Source organism: Colletotrichum godetiae, assembly GCF_030913485.1.
Source record: "Colletotrichum godetiae strain CBS 193.32 chromosome Unknown BDP55scaffold_55, whole genome shotgun sequence".
NCBI lineage: Eukaryota > Fungi > Ascomycota > Sordariomycetes > Glomerellales > Glomerellaceae > Colletotrichum > Colletotrichum godetiae.
The window spans coordinates 197,883-214,793 of NW_026851303.1; the positions used below are offsets into that span (position 1 = coordinate 197,883).

Here is a 16,911-nt window from a genome sequence, read left to right on the forward strand (position 1 = left end):
TCGGTGCATCCAGGCCTACGCGGAGTAGCGGACGGCCACCCGTTGTTTCGGCAATTTTGCCGTGCAGAGTGGATACAACCCGGGAGGTCCGGCGGTGGACCGTGTCCCGCGCCGCCGGCGGGCACCGCCGACCTGGATCAAATGCGCCTGTCTGCACCAGGATCACTCTTGAAGAAACGGAGCTTATAGCGGTAAGGGCTGCTCCAAAGCAGTGTAAAAATGCTTTCGGAGAGAGTAGGTTCAGACTGGATTTCTCGGAGCTGGCGTTTCGTCTTTTCGACTCCGAAAGAGCTGGGATTATCCTCTTCGACTGCGCCAGGTCAATAGTTCCGATTCGCTAATGCGTCCAAAGTCAAAAGCCAACATCTGCCCAATAGAACTACAGGATAAAGTCTCCGAAGAGACGAAGGTTAACAGCTGCAATCAACTATCACTCCGACCTTGAATATGGTCACCAAATGCTAGATGTGTATACTCACGAAGGCCAGCCGGAGGCGGTTACTCTCTGCACAAGAGCTGGCTTCTGGCGGTGCTTCTAGCCTTGTCTCACAATGAGACGACAGCTGTAACAAGGTTCAGGGGAGTTTTGATGCTCAATGGGTGCATCTTGCTCCGCTATTTCTGGCACATGATTCTATCTAGTCCGCCGTTTATCAAGTCTCAGCGACGACTCTTGGCTCCAACGAGGGTGTCGACACGCAAATAAGCTTTCGAAAAACGCAGGCCTATTCTGTCTTTCTGATATATCGTGCTCATCCGCCTTTCGCGAAGGACTTCCATGTTTCATTATTTCGTTCACGACCCCCTATCACTCTCATACATAAGTCACAATGGCAATTGGCACCACCCCTAAATCGGTCATCGTCACCGGCGGTGCAAGCGGCATCGGCCTCACCATCGTACGCCACTTCGCTTCTCAAGGCGGCAAGATCGCCATCTTTGATGTCAACGCAGCCTCTGGAAAGTCCATCGCGTCCGATGTCGCTTCGGAGTATCCTCAATCCACGATAACCTTTCACCAGTGTGATATATCTTCGTGGAAAGAACAGGCGCAGGCGTTCTCAGATGTCTATGATGCATTCGGTCGGATAGATATCGTCTTTGCAAATGCTGGTATAGCAGAGGGGATGTCGAATGCCCTGGCGACTATCCACCCAGACGCCCCCCAGGAGCCGAACCTGAAGGTGGTGGCCGTTGATCTAAATGGTGTCATCTACTGTAAGTTTAAAGGAACGCAAGCGAACCTTCTGGTATATTCATGCTTGCACATGACTTTGAGGCTGAACATCATCTTCTGCTCAGCTGTGAAACTTGCTATTCATTACATTAGCAAGAATGAAGTATCTGGCGACTCTCGAGGCTCAATCATTTGCACAGCGTCAGATGCCGCTCTCTATTCGTTTCCAGTCGGACCGATGTATGCGGCTGCAAAGGCTGGTGTTATCGGTCTCGTACGATCGACGGCTCCCATACTTGATGACCTCAAGATTCAGATCAACACGATGGCCCCAGCAGCTCTAGGCAAGAGACTCAATAAACATCAAGACACAATATCGAGTTGAGATTACTAACGCCGTGTCAGTCACGAATATCATCCCCGACCCAGAAATGTACAAGCACATGGTAGTCACACCAATGTCCACCCTGATTAAGGGTGTATCGAAGATTATAGGTACTCCAAGTCTGAACGGTAAAGTCGTAGAAATTCACGACAACGAACCGACGATCCGCGATGAGCCTTACCAATTCGTATCTGATGGAACTCGGCATAATCAGGAAAAGGCGTGAGAAATGTTTAAGTTCTTCAAGTCTTCAACGGGAGGTCTCCATACGCCCTAATGGCGCCTCGATGAATACGATTGCTACACATTACAAGAGAACATTGATTTCCCAATGCACAAACTAAGTCCACCCAAAACTGCGAGATGTGCATGGATTGTGAGGTTATTGTCCAATTTCGTGATGGTCACTTTAACTCGAACCACTTTCTTTCTCGAACCGAGGGATCGGCTGTGGCCACCAACGCGGGGAAATGACACTCTCTCAACTCCATGAAAACCAAACCTCGGATAACAGGTTCGTTGCTTCGTATTCCATACGCGTAAAGCTCCAATCTCTCTAGCCCCGGACACATTACACCAGAGGAGGAGACGAATGACACTGCTACGACGGTGGGGATTTCCCCGCCTTTATGCCACTTCTCATCCAGTTATTGGGAAAAAGTCTGGCTACCGTGACCCCGCGATTAACCATATCTTGACTTCCCCGTGGGGAAACCGCAGGGTTTACAACCAATTGTAATTTCCTTCAATCACATTATTCAGATGTACCGATATTCTTCTCTAGTAAGGTATGTAGCATCCGCGCGAGCCCTCGACACCTTGTCCGGCTCCTTAATCCTGCCGACATACTACCGGGTTATGTCAGTTATGTGTGTGCTATACATATGGCGAGAGACAGCTTATAGCAAGGAACAAGGCCATCGAACTCCGCTTCCTTCACCATGTGAGCAAAGTCGCTGTCCGTAGTTCGGCACTACTGCGGTCTCGGTTGAGATTATCCCGACTTCAAATATACCATCAGCCAAGTCAAGCTCGTGTACATCACAAAGTATCGGTTGCTATAAAGCCATAATTCAACTCCCCGACCATAAAATCCTCGGGTTATCTGGTAGGATCTACCAGTCAATCGCAGGGCAGCCATCATCATGAGAATCCAGTCAACCCCCCTCCAGCGGGCGCCCATCTTGACTCTGTAGGTCATTACCATCGCGTTGTCATCAGCCCAAAGACTTGACTCTTTGCTAATATTCATATGAAAGCTGTCTTGTACAGGTAGCTGCTCAAGAAGCGTATCAATGGCCATCCTATAGGCCTCTAGAGTATGCCACTCCTGTCTCCGCAGCACAGGAGGCTCCTACATACGCCAGGCCTTACTCACAGCTTTCTACTCTACTCGAACCACGATCGACCACGACTTGGAATGCTCCCGATACGACTCCCACAGATCACGGCATGGAATACGGCAACGCCGCCCTATCTTCCCTCTGGGCCCCAATCCCCGTCCTCTCACCATCATTCACCACAACCGCCTCGCCAACTCCGGTCCCCAGCGCTGAACTCATCAAGCCGCCACCTTTACCACTTCAACCGTCACAAGACATCACATCCAACAAGACCCTCACATTTCCAGAGGATTTTCAATGGGGGTTCGCCGGCGCAGCCCTGCAAATAGAAGGAGCCATACAGAGCGAAGGCCGTGGCCCAAGCATCTGGGAGAACCGCTCCAGGGGAAACTACTCCTCCAGCCCCGGCGCCGGCCCGCCCGACATCGCGGCATTGAACTACTACCTCTACAAACAAGACATCGCCCGCCTCGCCGCCGTCGGCGTCCAGTCCTGTCCGCTCTTCTTGGGTGAGAATGTGCCACAGTCTATGATTGATGCCGTTGGTGACAGGGTCCCTTCGTATACACCTGAGGAGCTCGAGTTATTCAATGGGACTGCTGACTTCTTTGCATTTGATATTTACACTGCTTCATATCATTCAGAGCCTGAAAGTGGCTTTGGGGCATGTGCTGCTGATTCGGAACATCCTTTGTATCCCGAGTGCACCGTTACTTCCACCTCGCGAGGAGGGTGGGAGGCAAACTTTCATGGTAATGTCGACAGGCCTGCGGTAAGTGAAAAGTCCTTCGTCTTTGTCAGGATGCAACTGACTGAACATCATCAGGTGCCAGCTGAGCACGTCCGGGCGATTCTCGGTTTTCTACAGGCCACCTACCCTACCAAAGGCGGCATCACGATCGCAGAGTTCGGACTCCCTGCTTTCAAAGCCTCCGACATGTCAACAGATCATATCCGGAGTGACTTGGCACAGTCTGAGTTCTACATCCCCATCCTGAATGAGGTTCTGAAAGCAATCAACATTGATGGTGTCCACGTCAAGGGGCTGTACGGCTGGTCTTATCTCGACAATTGGGAATGGGGCCAGTATGATGACAAGTACGGTGTGCAAGGGTATAACCAGACGACACAAGAGCGTTTCTATAAGCGGGCAATCTTTGACTACGCTGGTTTCATGCAGGAACACAGGGCAGCTTGAAGTCTCGGGCAAGTTACGATGTAATTAGGCTTGCACTATACATCTTCCTCGGGCATCAGACCCGCGGCTATGCATCTATGCAAGATACTTCAAGATGAACGGCACAGTCTCAACAACATCCCAATCCTCCTCCTTGCTCGCATCTCCAAAGATCCTTAGCGCGCGTGCAATAAACGCATAGCTTCCCTCCGGCACAATAGTCCGATCGGCCAAAAAGCCGCCAAAGTTCCATGTGTACCCGAACCTGTGTGCGTACGTGACGGGCGACTGCGGCAATGGACCGAGGGTCCGGTACCCAAGGACATCAGTAATCTTGAGCGTAGAATTGCCGCTGCTGCCGAGGGCTACGAGCTCGACGTGCAGATCGGTGGTACCGACGGTCGGGGTTACGACCATCTTGGGGTAAATGGCACTTCCCGTGGACCCGGGGCGCGGGATGGTGAATGTCCGGTTTGCGGCGACGGGGATGAGGAAGTGGTTGTCCGTGGAGGAGAGGTAAACCCCGTTCAGGCCGAGGCCGGGTACCAGGACAGGGGTGTCGCGCATGCTTCCGCCGACGCCTAGATACGGCACGGAAAGGGTCTCGCCGTTGCTTCCCTCGAGAGTGATGTATCCGCTGTACACGGGCAACAGGGTGGCGTTGAGGCCCGAGGGCGGCACGGCAGTGAACTTTACCTCGGCGCTGCCGCCGGCGGGAACGGTCAGGGAGTTGGTTTCGAAGTTGATGGTCGCCCACTCGTCAACGGTCGGGGGCGGGGCACGGGCAACGTTGAGCTGGGCTTCGCCTGGGGTGAAGGTGTACACCGTCACGGACTTGGCGTGGCCGAGCTTGTAGGTGACCTCCTCAGCAGCCGTGTTCTTCACGCTAAAGGTGTGCTCGCCGACAAAGTGATCCGTATCGTTGAAGGAAATGCCCGTGGAGTCAAGGATCGTGGTGGCGTGCGCGGCGTCCCAAGCTTGCACGAGGCCGGCACCCTGCTGCGGCACAGGAGCAAGGATGTCATCGTGGGCAACGGTACCGTCGTTCCAGGCCTTTGGCTGGGCCGTGGCAGCGATGACGGATCGGAGAGTCTCCTGATCGAGAGTGCCGCGGACCTGGCCGACGAGGGCGTAGACTGCGGCGACGAAGGGGGTAGACATGGAGGTGCCCGGGTTGACCATGTACTCGCCCTGGTCCCAAGTCCAGGTGGAGAGGATGCCGCCGCCGGGGGCGGTGAACTGGGGCTTCACGTCGAGTTCCCAAGTCGGGCCGTAGCTGGAGAAGGGGCTTGTGTAACCGGCGGTTGGGCCGTTTGTGATAGGCTCGGCAAAGAGGCCGGAGGTCTCGGGGGGTCCGATGGTGATAGTGACGTTTTCGGCGTGGGCTTTCCACTCCTGGGCCTGGCGGGGCATGACCATTCCGATGCCGAGGATGCCCTCGGTGTAGACGTACGGGGGATAGATCCTACTGACCTCCCATTAGCAATCACACTCCTAGGCATAGGTTTATTTTGGTGCGGGGAATAAGACTTACGACTCGCTGGCAGGGTAGTAGAGGATGTATTGCGCGCCTCTGGCGAGGAGGTTCGCGGCCTGAACATCGGACTGACACCCTGAGTCCATGGATATTAAGGGAATAGAGTCAGTCAAGTCGATATCTGCAGGAATCGGGTTGCAAGCCGTCACATTGGCGCCTCCAACCCACAGACGAAGAGTGACATTTGTAGTAGTAACCGGGGTACTGTCAGCCCATCCAAAGTCAAACTGGCCACTCTCGTTGGCAAACGAGCCCCGGGTCATGAGGTTAGGCAAAACAGTGTTGTCAACGGAACCAATACCGGCGACAGCCTTTCCGGACGCTGGCGAGGCGACAGCCCAAACACCCAAGTTACCAGAGTTGCCAGCCGCAACAACAACAGGGACACCAGCCACGGCGATGCGCGAGACAGCGACGCCAGCAGCGTCGCTCGCCCAACCTGAGTCATCGCCCGCAGAGCACGAGATGACATCGCTACCGTCCTCGTAAGCGCGGTAGAAAGCAGACACCAAAATCTCGCTCGTCGTGTACCCGGCGCATCCGCTGACCTTGTACGCGCCAAGCGTGACATCTGGCGCAGCGCCCGTGAAACCGAGCTCATTCTCCTGCGCCATGATGATGCCCGCGACGTGCGTACCGTGGCCCTGGCAGGTATCGAGGGGATCCGCGTCGGGTGTCGGCGCGTCGGAGCTCTCGTAGTAATTGTCCCCTGTAAAGTCCCAGCCGTAGGCGACGTGGCAGCCCTCGCCGAAGCAGCCTCCCAGGGCCGGATGTCTATAATCCACGCCCGTATCGACGATAGCGACCTTGATACCCTTACCCGTGAACCCGGCCTCGCGAAGCTTGTCAACCTGCGTCATGACGTGGGTGCTGTAGGTGTCCTTTACGGCTTCGTCGCGTCTGTCCTTGAGGGAGCGCAGGAGGGCTGCGCTGGAGGCGGTTCCGTTACGACCGATGGATGTGCCCACAGGCTTGGGCATCTTGATCTTGCGGACCGGCCAGACGCCCTTGACGCTGAGCTTATCTGCGATTTTGGCGGTGGTGATGTCGGGCTCACTGGCGTCATCGACGCTGAAGGAGGCGCCATTGAAGAGACCGAACTTAAGGTCCAGGCGGGGCTTCACGGCCAAGCCGTCGGAACGCAGCTCGTCGTAGAGTGCTGCAGGATCTTGCTCGCCGTTGAGCTCGACGATATAGGCGCCCTGTACGAAGGCATCTTCGTTAACTGCGGGTGCGGCCGGTGCAGCAGCATCATCGGCTGCAATGACGACGTGCGACGCAGAGGCCAGAAGCCCCAGCAGAAGGGAAGCGTTGGAGGAGAACCTCATGATGGTGGCGGTGGGCGCTGGAATTGAAACGAATGACCGGCGGTGACGACCGGAGTTCCATCACATGAGGCTAGTGAGCACATCGTGAGCGTATATATACAACTATCTTCCTCAGGTAAGTTTCTCCCAGTTCTCTCGATGGCTTGGAGGCGGGATTGGCCAACACATGTGCGAGCCTGCAAGTGACGGGCGACGGATCGTGAGTGAACACGAGAAATTGGGACCTTCCCGAATGGGTAGCGAAATTACCGGGCCATTGGGGTTCGTGGAGATCTTTACCTGAGCTTGCAATGAGAACTATGCTGCTTGCTAGTTGCCAAGCCGGCAAAGATATCCTCGCTTTCGCATCTTGTCTGCTTTTCCTACTGTCATAATCGGCTGAGTAGTAGGTGTACGGATCAAGACGAGACCCAGAGACGCTGGGCCAGCTTCATGCCAGCTTCAGCATGGGCATCAGGGCTTAAGATGATAGAGACAGTGAGCTGAAGACAAGCCCAACTCTCCTCCAACACTGTAATGCGACAGTCACCGTCGGCCGACAACCGAACTCAAGGTCGTGGGGCCGCAGGTCGTATTCGAAGATCACAGTGGGCCGAGCGCACGCCGCTACAGTCTTGGAGCACGTCACAAAAACAAGGTGAACAGGCGAGCTTAGATTAATCTACATCCTGGATGTTGTCGATATGCCCCGATATCCCTATCTTTCGATTCCATCTGCCCTAGCCGATGAAGCCGGGGGCTGTTGTCAGTTTTAGCTGCCGGGTGTGGCACTTTTAAACTAGCGCGCATCCACGAGCTTAATCTACCTTAACTTTTGGAGTATTTTAGGTAGCCCGGACAGGGCAAGTGTGTAGCGGCCTGCATTCTGGTAAGGTAGCGTGATAAAGGGGTGCATCAACTGTCAGCCACCTACAGCACAGAATCTCGTATTCCAATCTGCAGTAATGATGAGCGTTCTCGAAACGTCTTAAAGAGGCAAGTTGCAGAGTTTGGACTGCCCATGTGGATGATCCAACTGGTGGATTTGAAGGCGTTCTTCGGACTCTGAAGGATTGGGGAAGCCGTGGGATCCGTGGAACCCAGCGCCGAACAACCCCAATGTAAATAGCAACAGAATCTAACCCCCTAACTGGCGCAAAGGAGCGACGAATTCCACCATCAAAAGCGCACAGAGGCAAAAGGAAATAGCACAACCTGGTTTCGATCCAGGGACCTCTGGGTTATGAGCCCAGCGCTCTACCCCTGAGCTATTGTGCTTATGGATGAGTGGGGATGGTGGTTGAATCCACATCGACTTGAGCAAATTTGCTGAACCAAGTTGCATCATTGTGAGATATTGTTGCGTCTTCCACCTTTAAACCTCGCGTCTGGTGCCACAACGTGCTTCAAATACAAGTACAATAATCAAGGATTTCACTCTTACATCGACTGCATATCTAATCCTGGATTCCTCGGGTCACATTGCGACCATTTTGAAGTTGAAAGAGGGCCTGAATGCATTGTTGCAAGACTACATGTAACGGCAGCCGCTAGATTCAAGAGTGCAGCTGTGAGACTAATTTGAATCCAGAGAAGAGTGAATTCGATCTCGACAACAAATGGACTCTATCATGACCTCCTCGTCAGTCTGGCTGCTGTTCACCCTCTCGAAACAGGATGTAACTTCACCCACAGCGGCGCCTTCTCCCAAACCATAAACACCTTCTGCATCCCGATCCAATCTCCATCCGTGGCATTCTCAATATCAAACTGCCACACCAACCTTGCCATGATAATCTTGATCTCCGCATACGCCAGATTCCTCCCAATACAGTTCCGCGGTCCAACCTGGAACGGCTGCGACGCATCGCGCTGATCCCCGGCAAACAGCCGCACGTCGACATCCGCATCCGCATCCCCATTCCCATGACCACCATCCTTCGTAGCCATCCATCGCTCAGGTATAAACTCCTCTGGCAGCTTCCAGTTCACGGGACTGTGGGAGGCAGCATAGATAGGGATACTAACGGACGTGCCCCCAGGCAAGAAGACACCGTCGACGGTCGCACCACCGGCGGGTACGATGCGGTGGTGCGGTTGCGGGGAGGGCGGGTAGACGCGGAGGGCTTCTTCGATGCAGGCGAGGAGGTACTTGCAGTTATTGACACCCGTGAAGGTGATTTCGTCTGGGTGAGTGAAAGTTGAGCGGACTTCGGTTGCGAGCTTGGCGAGGACGCGGGGGTTCTTGAGGAGAAGGTATGTGAGGCCTAGGGGTGTTGTCAGTGATGGGGGACTGGTTTTCCAATGTAGAGTGTCATGGAATGCAATTCAGTGCGGCCTGAGTACAGTAACTACCTGTGGAAAGTTGCTAACTTACCCGACAGTAAAGTCGCGGTGGTCTCGCTCCCGGCACCGATGAGGATCTGCGAGTTCCCCTCCAGCTGTTTATACGTCATCTTGCCAGAGTTGTAGGCCGAAATCATCTTCTCCATAAAGTCAGGGACAGTCGCCTCCGTTTGAAGACGATGCTGAACCTTTTCCTACAGCATTCCAAATCAGGAATCAGCACGGCTCACGATACAGAAACATTTAGCCACGATGAGTGCGTGGCTACGGCCAGTGCAGACTCACGCTTTGAAGTTCGTTGAGCGTTTTCACATCCGCGGCAAGGGTCTTTGGCATCGTCAACAGCGTCGCGGGAAGCTGGAGCAGCTTGGGCAGGCGGGAGATGATCTGGTGGAACGACATGAACCTCGCCATGGCGAAGAAGATCTGGACCCAGGTGTGGAGGGTTGACGTAGTCAGGCAGTCGAACGACTCGCCAAAGGCTAGATGACAAGAAGAGTCAGATCCAACATGAAAATACCGGTTAGGTAGCACCTCCAGGGAAACTTACTGAGGAACCCGATAAAGTCAAAGGTAAGGAACTGCATCACCAAGTCAGCATCACAATGTTCTCTCAAACCCCATGGTGAACCTCGACATCGGAGAACTCACATTATACCACTGCAAAACATCAACAGCCTGTCCTCCCTCCCCCTCCTCCCTGAGCCTCGCAAACAAAACATCAACAAACCCCTTCAACACCACCTCCTGCTCCCTCATCGCCTTCTCAGAGAAGCCATGCGCGAACAACTTGCGGATATACGAATGATACTCCCTTTCCGCAGTTAAAATCACGGGATCACCCTTGAGCGCAGAGAAGTATTTGCTATCCTTGCTAAACTCGGGCTGGCCAGGCGCCTTGTGCCCGTAAATCTCCTTCCACTGCGGCGCCTTGATGTACGACAGGGAATCGGGGGATGTGCGCACGACGGGGCCGTATTTGTTGTGTAGCTCGAGGAGATCGTAGGGAGTGCGGCCGCCTAGATAGGAGAGGGCCATCCAATGTGGTGTTGCGGCTGCGAGGCGGGGACCTGGAAAGGAGGAGAGGGGGTGGAAGTAAATGTTGTAGAGTGCGAGGACAGTGTAGTAAAGTATGATCTTGGTGAGTAATTAGCTACGTTAAGACAAAGTAATTGAGGTTTCATGAGACTTACGACGACGATTGCGGACGGGATGAGCATCAACCCGTGGTAGACCGTCCAAAAGTCGAAGTTGAATGGCATTTTGCAATTGAATCCAGTTATCGAAAAGTCTATTTAATTCGAATACAAGACAAACGAGACCGCAAGTTGCAGAAGAAGAGAGGAACCAAAAACGCAGACTTTAAAAGCGCATGCTCCAGATATATCACCCTCTTTTCGAAGCATAAGTCCTCCAACAGATCACGGACGCAGAAGAAGCCGTCCAGAGTTACACGGCAGGCGTGATAACAACCAATGGACGGAGTTATGCATATTTGTGCATATGCAGAATTTGCACGAGTCATGTACTCCCAGGTCTGTACCAATGATGGCGCTTCAATCCATCCAGCTGGGCACGAATTGCACAATAATCTCTTTATGTACAAAGAATTTGCATCGTTTCATTTCCTGGCAATGTGGGGCCGGGCTTCTTGAAGAACCCGAAGGCTCTGGCGACGATTTCTCTCAAAGTTGGTTAAATCATTGATCGCCATGTAGTGCTCAAGTCACGTCCGACACAATGACTTCAGTTCACGTCAACTCGAACCAAACGCAACCAACAGCTCCAAGGCTCAAGGTCAAGGGCACAGGGTTCAAACGGACGCTCTGGTCTCTAAGTGCGACCTATTGGTGACTGCCCCAAGACAAGACGAACTCTGCAGTATTGTAGATTCATCTATCGACATGAGTTGAACACCACATCAAATTTCTCTATCCCAACTCAGATAATCAACGCTCATGCGGCATAGGTAGGTCCAAGAATATCTTCATACGAAAACACATTTCAATCTTCTCCCTCGCAGCCACGTTTCAGCTGCATGATGCCCGATGTGTCTACCTCAGACAAGACAAGCAAAACATCACCATTCTTCCCACTCAAGAACCCGCGCAGCCCCAAACACACATATCAATCGAAGCATTCACCCGTGACCTCAAGTCCAATACCTCGAAACCGCCAAGTATCAAGCAATCGCTCCTCTCTCCGCCGTTGTCTCCTCCGCATCTTCCCCCCCAAAAATGAGGTACGCCAAGCCCTCAAGCGCCGCCCCCAAATCCTCCCTCCCCTCTTCCCGTCTGTCCTCCCGCCCTCCGCGAAGCAAAAAAGGCGGCGAGGCGCATCTCCCGTAATTAATCATACCTTCGGAAACGGCTGCTTACTCGCCTCGTCGCCAAGACACCAGTGACGCTTCTCCGTCTCCGAATCGCCGCAACGGCAAGGGCCCTGTAGCTGTCCGACGTCACTGCATCTTGGTCTTACTTGGTCTGAAGAGCCAACTACCAGCTTGCGACTCTGAAATGCGAGCACTTGTTGCGGTTGTTTATTATGGTGATCCTTGATGAACAATCAACATTTTTAGGTAGTTGTGAATTTGGATCGTAGGATGTACACAGTAGTCTAACGTTATTGCTCACCCCAGAGCTCAATTCCCAATTGAGGAAACATCAACACCTCAATGGAGGCGATCACCAACATTCAATTGTAAGTCATTCATGTGAGCATTTTCCCTCATGATATTAATACTATATAAGTAGCTGCAAGATTCTTTGCATTGGCTCCGCATTTCACCAGTCTGCTCTGTCATGTCGCCCAGCTTGGCCACATGCAAGCGGCAAGCGCGACAACACCCCTCGTAATTGGGTATCCTAAATCATCGCGGGCGCATCGACCGCACACATCCCTTCATATTCAGCGCATTAAATGAATACAATACACATCAAGCCTCATGGCAATACAGATCGACTTAGGCGACGTTGCTCTTGGCCCGGCGAAGCTCCTTGCCCTTATCGGACCACGGGAGGTGGAAAACGGGAACCTGGAAGAAGGAGTTGCTGCAGAAATTTCCAGTATTAGCAAACGGAATCCACATCGCGCGTTCATCATGGAAGCGTAGCGGCAGAGGGGAGGGGGACGGTGATGACGGTGGCTCAGTCTAGTCTAGACCTGAGCCGATCGCCGCCCGGGCGAATGGGTGGGTGGATTGCAGAAACTCACCTATCGTCTTGAAGACCTGCCAATGCACAATACCACGCCAAAAACGCGGCAAGCATACCAAATGTACCACCGCAAATCTGCAAGTTGCGCGACGCGGTCAAGGCGCCGTTGTTGGCGGCGTAGTTCTCGCAGGCGAGGAAGAGGAAGGCCAAGTCGAGGGTGAAGAAGAGGGAGAAGAAGACCACGGTCGAGCGAAGGGTGCAGAGAAGCAGCAGCGTCGTGAAGATGAACCAGCCCGTGAGGAAGAAGCCAACAGCCGAGTAGTGGTCAGAGTAGTTGGCGGCATAGGGGCCGTCCGTGGCGATGATGCCCCAGTTGGGGGTCAAGAGGATGCCGTATGCGATCCAGAAACCGCCGTACGATGAAAGGGCAGTGGCACCAAAGGTGTTGCCAACGGCCATCTCCCTGCAAACCACCAACCGTCAGTCAACATTGGCGCGGATGAAGGATGCAGTGATGACTGATTTGTGATGCTCGTATTACACAAGCTTCTCCACAGGTTCCCCTGGTCCAGGACGCGGACAGGCATCCTATGGACCAACCTTCCCCGAGTCCCCCATGTTGGTGTCTAGCTCAAGGTCCACTCCGGCGCAAAGGAGCGCGTCCATGCTCCACAAGAACGCACCGGAGCTTCCGCTTGCGGGGGACATCGTGGAGACGGTTGAGATGAGATGTTGGGGAAGTTTCGGGGACCCTGGTACGGAAAAAGAAAAGAAAAAAACAGAGAAGGAGGAAAAGTTTGGACATACCACATGCCAGCGAGGAGCTGGACAAGACCTCCATATCCAAAGGCGAGAGGGACGGCAATGTTAGGCGCAGTCACGCCGCGAGCGTGGAGGTTGACGCAAGAAAGGACAAACGTCGTGAGGGCGAAAGCCGACAGACCGAGGGGCGCCGGGTTGGCGAACTTTCTGTGCTCGTACGGCTTCCATACGCCGGGTTGGAGCGAACCGCCGAATGCCTGCGCTTCTCCTTCAGTCATGTTCCGGTAGTCGGCAACGCGGGAGAAAGGCCCGGCTTGTCGTGAGTATGTGTTTTGGCCTACATGAGCACCATTGGCACCATTGTAGTGGTCGGCACCAGAGGTATGCACGTCCTTCTCCACGTCCTGTGGAGGGACGGCGTTGTGGTGAGCCTCGTGCGTGGCCATTGTGTGTAATCTTCCGGGTGTAAGAGATAATAAGGCAAGGAGGTAACCAAGAGAAGAATAAGTATAGGGAGTATCTTGTAGCAAGCGTAGGCAAACTCCACGGAAGACGGCACACAACTTTGATGGAGGAAGGTTTCTCTCGACTCCGGGGAATGGGTGGGGAGCAGTCTTTAAGTAATGGGGGAGAACGGGGTTCGAGGCAAGAAACGATCAAGCCAGGACGAACGGAGGCCGGGGTCGAGGGTCAGCGCAAAATGCAGATAGCTGATGGGCCGGTAGCTTCGTGAACGTGTGTGGACGTCTGGGGTATGCACAGATACGTGGGCCCGACTGGCGCGGAGAACTGGAGATGGATGAGGAGGAGGAGGAGGAGGACAAGTGAAGTGAGGAGGCGTCGTCTGCAGAAGCAGGAGGGAGGGAGTGGGTCGAGTAAGATCGCGTATGTTGGTAGACTAAGAGGGTGTGAGGGCGAAAGGCGAGCCGTCTGCTTCCAAGGGCCGATCTTTAAAGCCCAGAGAAGAATGAACCGGGGGACGAAATGGGCATGGGGTCCAACAGAGGCTCCATAATAGATTCATTATTTTAATATTTTAGGTTGCGATGTCGGGTGGTGGTGGAGTGACCACTGACACGGCGTCGGAGACCGCCATTGGAAGGCGAGATCTGCTGGAAATGACATGGGAGAAAATCCGCAATGGCGCGAATAAAAGTCTCCTCCCGTCTTCCCCAGAGACCCGACGGGCCGAAAAGGAAAGGAAGAGGAGCATGTCTGCTGGTGAAGGGGGTTTCATCGCCAATTGCGTGGAAGCAGCATGCCAGCTCAAAGACGGCATCCCCAGATCATACAGAGACGGCCTGCCCAAGAACTGACGCAGCAGTGTGCGTGTGGCCCCTGTGAGAAAAGGAGCTTCATCCCATCATAAGCTACTCCATACAGTTTGGCCAGTCTTTGCTGACATCCCGGCCATCCGGTCTTCAATGCAAGTAGCGGGGGGACAATTGGTTGATTGGTGAAGGCGACTTGGGCTTGCCCAGCTGGCATCCGTATGTACGGTATCGGTGTTCGAAGACCGAGTTGGGAGACGAGACTAACTGTAGAGACCCTCAAACTCTGAGACATCTTTGAACGGCCATCCTTTCGTCCATCCCCGCGGGTTTGAGCCACTGTCGAATTCCAGCGATCGGATTAGGGGTGTTAGGTATGCCAATTGAGTAGCGAGGCGAGGAAGCAAGCGACGATCAAAGGCCACAAACCAACCTCTGCCTCGGGCCACTTGGGAAATCAGTCCACGAGCTGATGTCATTCCCACCTTTTCCGTCACCAGAAAGCTTCTCCAATTTTTTTAGGCGTGGCTGCTCTGGTCGCCGTCTGCAACTAGCAAGTAGCGGGGGTGATGGAACGCAAATCATTATTGCATAAGCGGCCTGGGCATGCTGTTGTCGAAAACGACCCCCAAGGATCTAGCCTCTGACGTTTGTCAAAGAAGAGGCTGCGACTGAGATACCATATGGATCGAAGCCTCTTCCATATGGTCTCCCAAAGACGTCGCGGGTCCCGACTACAGAGTACAGACTTGTCGCTTCCAGGTGGCGTGGCTCATCTTCTCCGTATTGTCCAGCAACCAACGTCGACGCAGATGTGATGCGTGGGATTACGAATGCTTCGCTGTGATGCACTGGCGACCGGCCAAGACCAGATTGAGCCCCAAAAATGCAGGGAGAGCGTGGCGATAACACCTGATGTAACTATAATTGCAGCGGAAATAAGAGGTGCGTCTGCCGTCTGAACGCTTTTGGACTGGCGTTGTGCTCTGCCCTGAGTCCCTAACGCCCGGCTTTCCATGAGTTCCGTCCAGATTATTCCCTCTTCGCGGTCGCACTCTCATTGGGCGATAGAGCAGGACGGCAGAAAGGTCGCATTTGAGTTGTAGCTTGTAGCGGCACGTCGATATTACCGTGTGTCATGAATATGGTCGAACCAAAAGGCCCAGCGGATCAAGGGTACTTCGGCGGTGCTCGATGAAAAAATCATTCCTGCAACAGGGGACCAGCCAAATTACCGCCACGGCTCTTCCCCGTCTTGGCTGCGGATCGTGGGCGGACCAAATCTGCCGGCAGTCGGCATGATATTAGTACTGGCCTGGTTGACGACGCGGCTGCTGCTGCTGGGCTTTTGAGGAGCGTCCAAGAGATGAATCTCGACTTAAACCGAAAGAATCTTCGAGTTGATCCTGTCAACGGCAAGTATCATCCAGATTAAAGAGTTTCCACTCCCCCAGTTTGTAGTCTGTACGGTGGGAACACATCACCACTGTTTCGGGCCTGCATCGCATCGCGCGTTTCAACCAACCCAGCTCTTTGGGCGAGATCTTTCTGCCTTTTACCGGCCTTTGTCACAATACATCTGTCATCTGGCCACATTCTGCCGGTGACTATCCATATCAACCGTGCCCTAGAGATGGGTGTTGCGGGGAATCTGGGGGTGGACTGGCAATATCCCAGCCTATTCGAGACACCCCGAGCCCCTTTGACTCCGGCTTCAGATGTCGACGCGGATGCAAGACCAGGAAGAGTTTTGTGAGGTGTGCGTCAGGCGCCAAGGCGTTTCCTCTCTTCAAGTCTGTAAAGGAAACATTTCGAGGTTTGGCTGAGAGCTCTTCTGTACGGATTACCGCTATGCCCTCTACTCGCGTTCTAAACCATTGTCCGCATGGCGAAGGCCTGCAAAGTTGAGCCAGGTGTATCCTAAGCGTCATCATGACCGTGCTGGAAGGAGCTTTGGAGTAGCCTTGTTGATCAACCCCAACAATGGCCTCCATCAGAGGCGCGCAATCGACGGCCACATGGCGACGGGCTGCGGGGAAAGCTTGGGCGATTGCTGCACACCCTCTGCCGTCCACTCGATCGACAAAAGACCAAGTCCCATTGCTTCCGTGTGCGTATGCATATATCGAGTCGAAGTACACACCTTCTAGTGCAAATGGTCCGATGATGGCACCAGGCGCCGGACGAACCGCGACGTGTGTTCGAGATCCCGCTGTAGTCTTCGGGGACCTCCCTGTCGTTGATAGGTATCCATCATTCGTGCTGGCTTGCAATTGCGTTTTCCCCAGATCTGGTGGCTTCTAGCCTATTTCCCCAGACTGCGCCGGCGTTGTACGTAGTCCGGCATCCCATGGAGTTTCAATGCAAGCCACGACGTGCGAATTCTGGACTTGACGCACTCTTCTTCCGTCCCTTGGTCCGGAACGTGGGCAGCCTTGGTTGTCTCTCGGC

At 53.8% G+C, this 16,911-nt stretch overlaps 6 protein-coding genes and 1 non-coding gene across 7 annotated transcripts; 2 read left to right on the top strand and 5 right to left on the bottom strand.

Annotated features, from left to right (window-relative positions):
* The first annotated feature begins 694 nt into the window (after nucleotides 1–694).
* Nucleotides 695–2,124, top strand: BDP55DRAFT_678284 (uncharacterized protein). The gene is made up of 3 exons (XM_060575977.1): nucleotides 695–1,218; nucleotides 1,303–1,521; nucleotides 1,583–2,124. The coding sequence occupies exons 1-3, from the start codon at nucleotides 831–833 to the stop codon at nucleotides 1,786–1,788; spliced, it is 813 nt and encodes a 270-aa protein (XP_060424685.1). The 5' UTR covers nucleotides 695–830; the 3' UTR covers nucleotides 1,789–2,124.
* Nucleotides 2,125–2,707: 583 nt separating this feature from the next.
* On the top strand, nucleotides 2,708–4,103 carry BDP55DRAFT_732938 (glycoside hydrolase superfamily; the record flags this gene model as incomplete). Its single annotated transcript, XM_060580008.1, has 3 exons — nucleotides 2,708–2,754; nucleotides 2,822–3,677; nucleotides 3,732–4,103. 3 exons carry the CDS (start codon nucleotides 2,708–2,710, stop codon nucleotides 4,101–4,103), a joined length of 1,275 nt encoding a protein of 424 aa, XP_060424686.1.
* On the bottom strand, nucleotides 4,041–6,218 carry BDP55DRAFT_678289 (uncharacterized protein). Its single transcript, XM_060575978.1, has 2 exons — nucleotides 5,617–6,218; nucleotides 4,041–5,550 (listed from the first exon to the last, which is right to left on the bottom strand). Exons 1-2 carry the CDS (start codon nucleotides 5,880–5,882, stop codon nucleotides 4,179–4,181), a joined length of 1,638 nt encoding a protein of 545 aa, XP_060424687.1. The 5' UTR covers nucleotides 5,883–6,218; the 3' UTR covers nucleotides 4,041–4,178.
* Nucleotides 6,211–7,081, bottom strand: BDP55DRAFT_591525 (peptidase S8/S53 domain-containing protein; the record flags this gene model as incomplete). The annotated part of the gene is made up of 1 exon (XM_060570929.1): nucleotides 6,211–7,081. A coding segment is annotated over exon 1 (735 nt), but the record flags the coding sequence as incomplete, so codon positions are not given.
* Nucleotides 7,082–8,132: 1,051 nt separating this feature from the next.
* Nucleotides 8,133–8,204, bottom strand: BDP55DRAFT_t302. The gene has a single exon. It is a non-coding gene; the product is annotated as a tRNA-Met (tRNA).
* A 95-nt stretch (nucleotides 8,205–8,299) lies between these two features.
* BDP55DRAFT_678291 (cytochrome P450) lies at nucleotides 8,300–10,861 on the bottom strand. Its single transcript, XM_060575979.1, has 7 exons — nucleotides 10,466–10,861; nucleotides 9,924–10,409; nucleotides 9,823–9,853; nucleotides 9,558–9,754; nucleotides 9,304–9,466; nucleotides 8,518–9,193; nucleotides 8,300–8,463 (listed from the first exon to the last, which is right to left on the bottom strand). The coding sequence occupies exons 1-6, from the start codon at nucleotides 10,532–10,534 to the stop codon at nucleotides 8,586–8,588; spliced, it is 1,554 nt and encodes a 517-aa protein (XP_060424689.1). The 5' UTR covers nucleotides 10,535–10,861; the 3' UTR covers nucleotides 8,300–8,463; nucleotides 8,518–8,585.
* A 1,373-nt stretch (nucleotides 10,862–12,234) lies between these two features.
* Nucleotides 12,235–13,635, bottom strand: BDP55DRAFT_697397 (GPR1/FUN34/yaaH family protein; the record flags this gene model as incomplete). Its single annotated transcript, XM_060577677.1, has 3 exons — nucleotides 12,235–12,322; nucleotides 12,486–12,890; nucleotides 13,235–13,635. The coding sequence occupies 3 exons, from the start codon at nucleotides 13,633–13,635 to the stop codon at nucleotides 12,235–12,237; spliced, it is 894 nt and encodes a 297-aa protein (XP_060424690.1).
* Between the last annotated feature and the right edge of the window lie 3,276 nt (nucleotides 13,636–16,911).

Bases quoted from the DNA above. Each gene is read 5' to 3' on its own strand.
- BDP55DRAFT_678284 (XM_060575977.1), top strand. From the start codon at position 831: ATGGCAATTGGCACCACCCCTAAATCGGTCATCGTCACCGGCGGTGCA. The intron at 1,219-1,302 runs GTAAGTTTAAAG...TCTTCTGCTCAG, and splicing joins TCTAAATGGTGTCATCTACT to CTGTGAAACTTGCTATTCAT. The intron at 1,522-1,582 runs GCAAGAGACTCA...ACGCCGTGTCAG, and splicing joins GATGGCCCCAGCAGCTCTAG to TCACGAATATCATCCCCGAC.
- BDP55DRAFT_678289 (XM_060575978.1), bottom strand. From the start codon at position 5,882: ATGACCCGGGGCTCGTTTGCCAACGAGAGTGGCCAGTTTGACTTTGGA. The intron at 5,551-5,616 runs GTAAGTCTTATT...ATGGGAGGTCAG, and splicing joins TACTACCCTGCCAGCGAGTC to TAGGATCTATCCCCCGTACG.
- BDP55DRAFT_678291 (XM_060575979.1), bottom strand. From the start codon at position 10,534: ATGCCATTCAACTTCGACTTTTGGACGGTCTACCACGGGTTGATGCTC. The intron at 9,467-9,557 runs GTGAGTCTGCAC...GGAATGCTGTAG, and splicing joins CGCTCAACGAACTTCAAAGC to GAAAAGGTTCAGCATCGTCT. The intron at 9,194-9,303 runs GTAAGTTAGCAA...CAACACCCCTAG, and splicing joins CACCGCGACTTTACTGTCGG to GCCTCACATACCTTCTCCTC.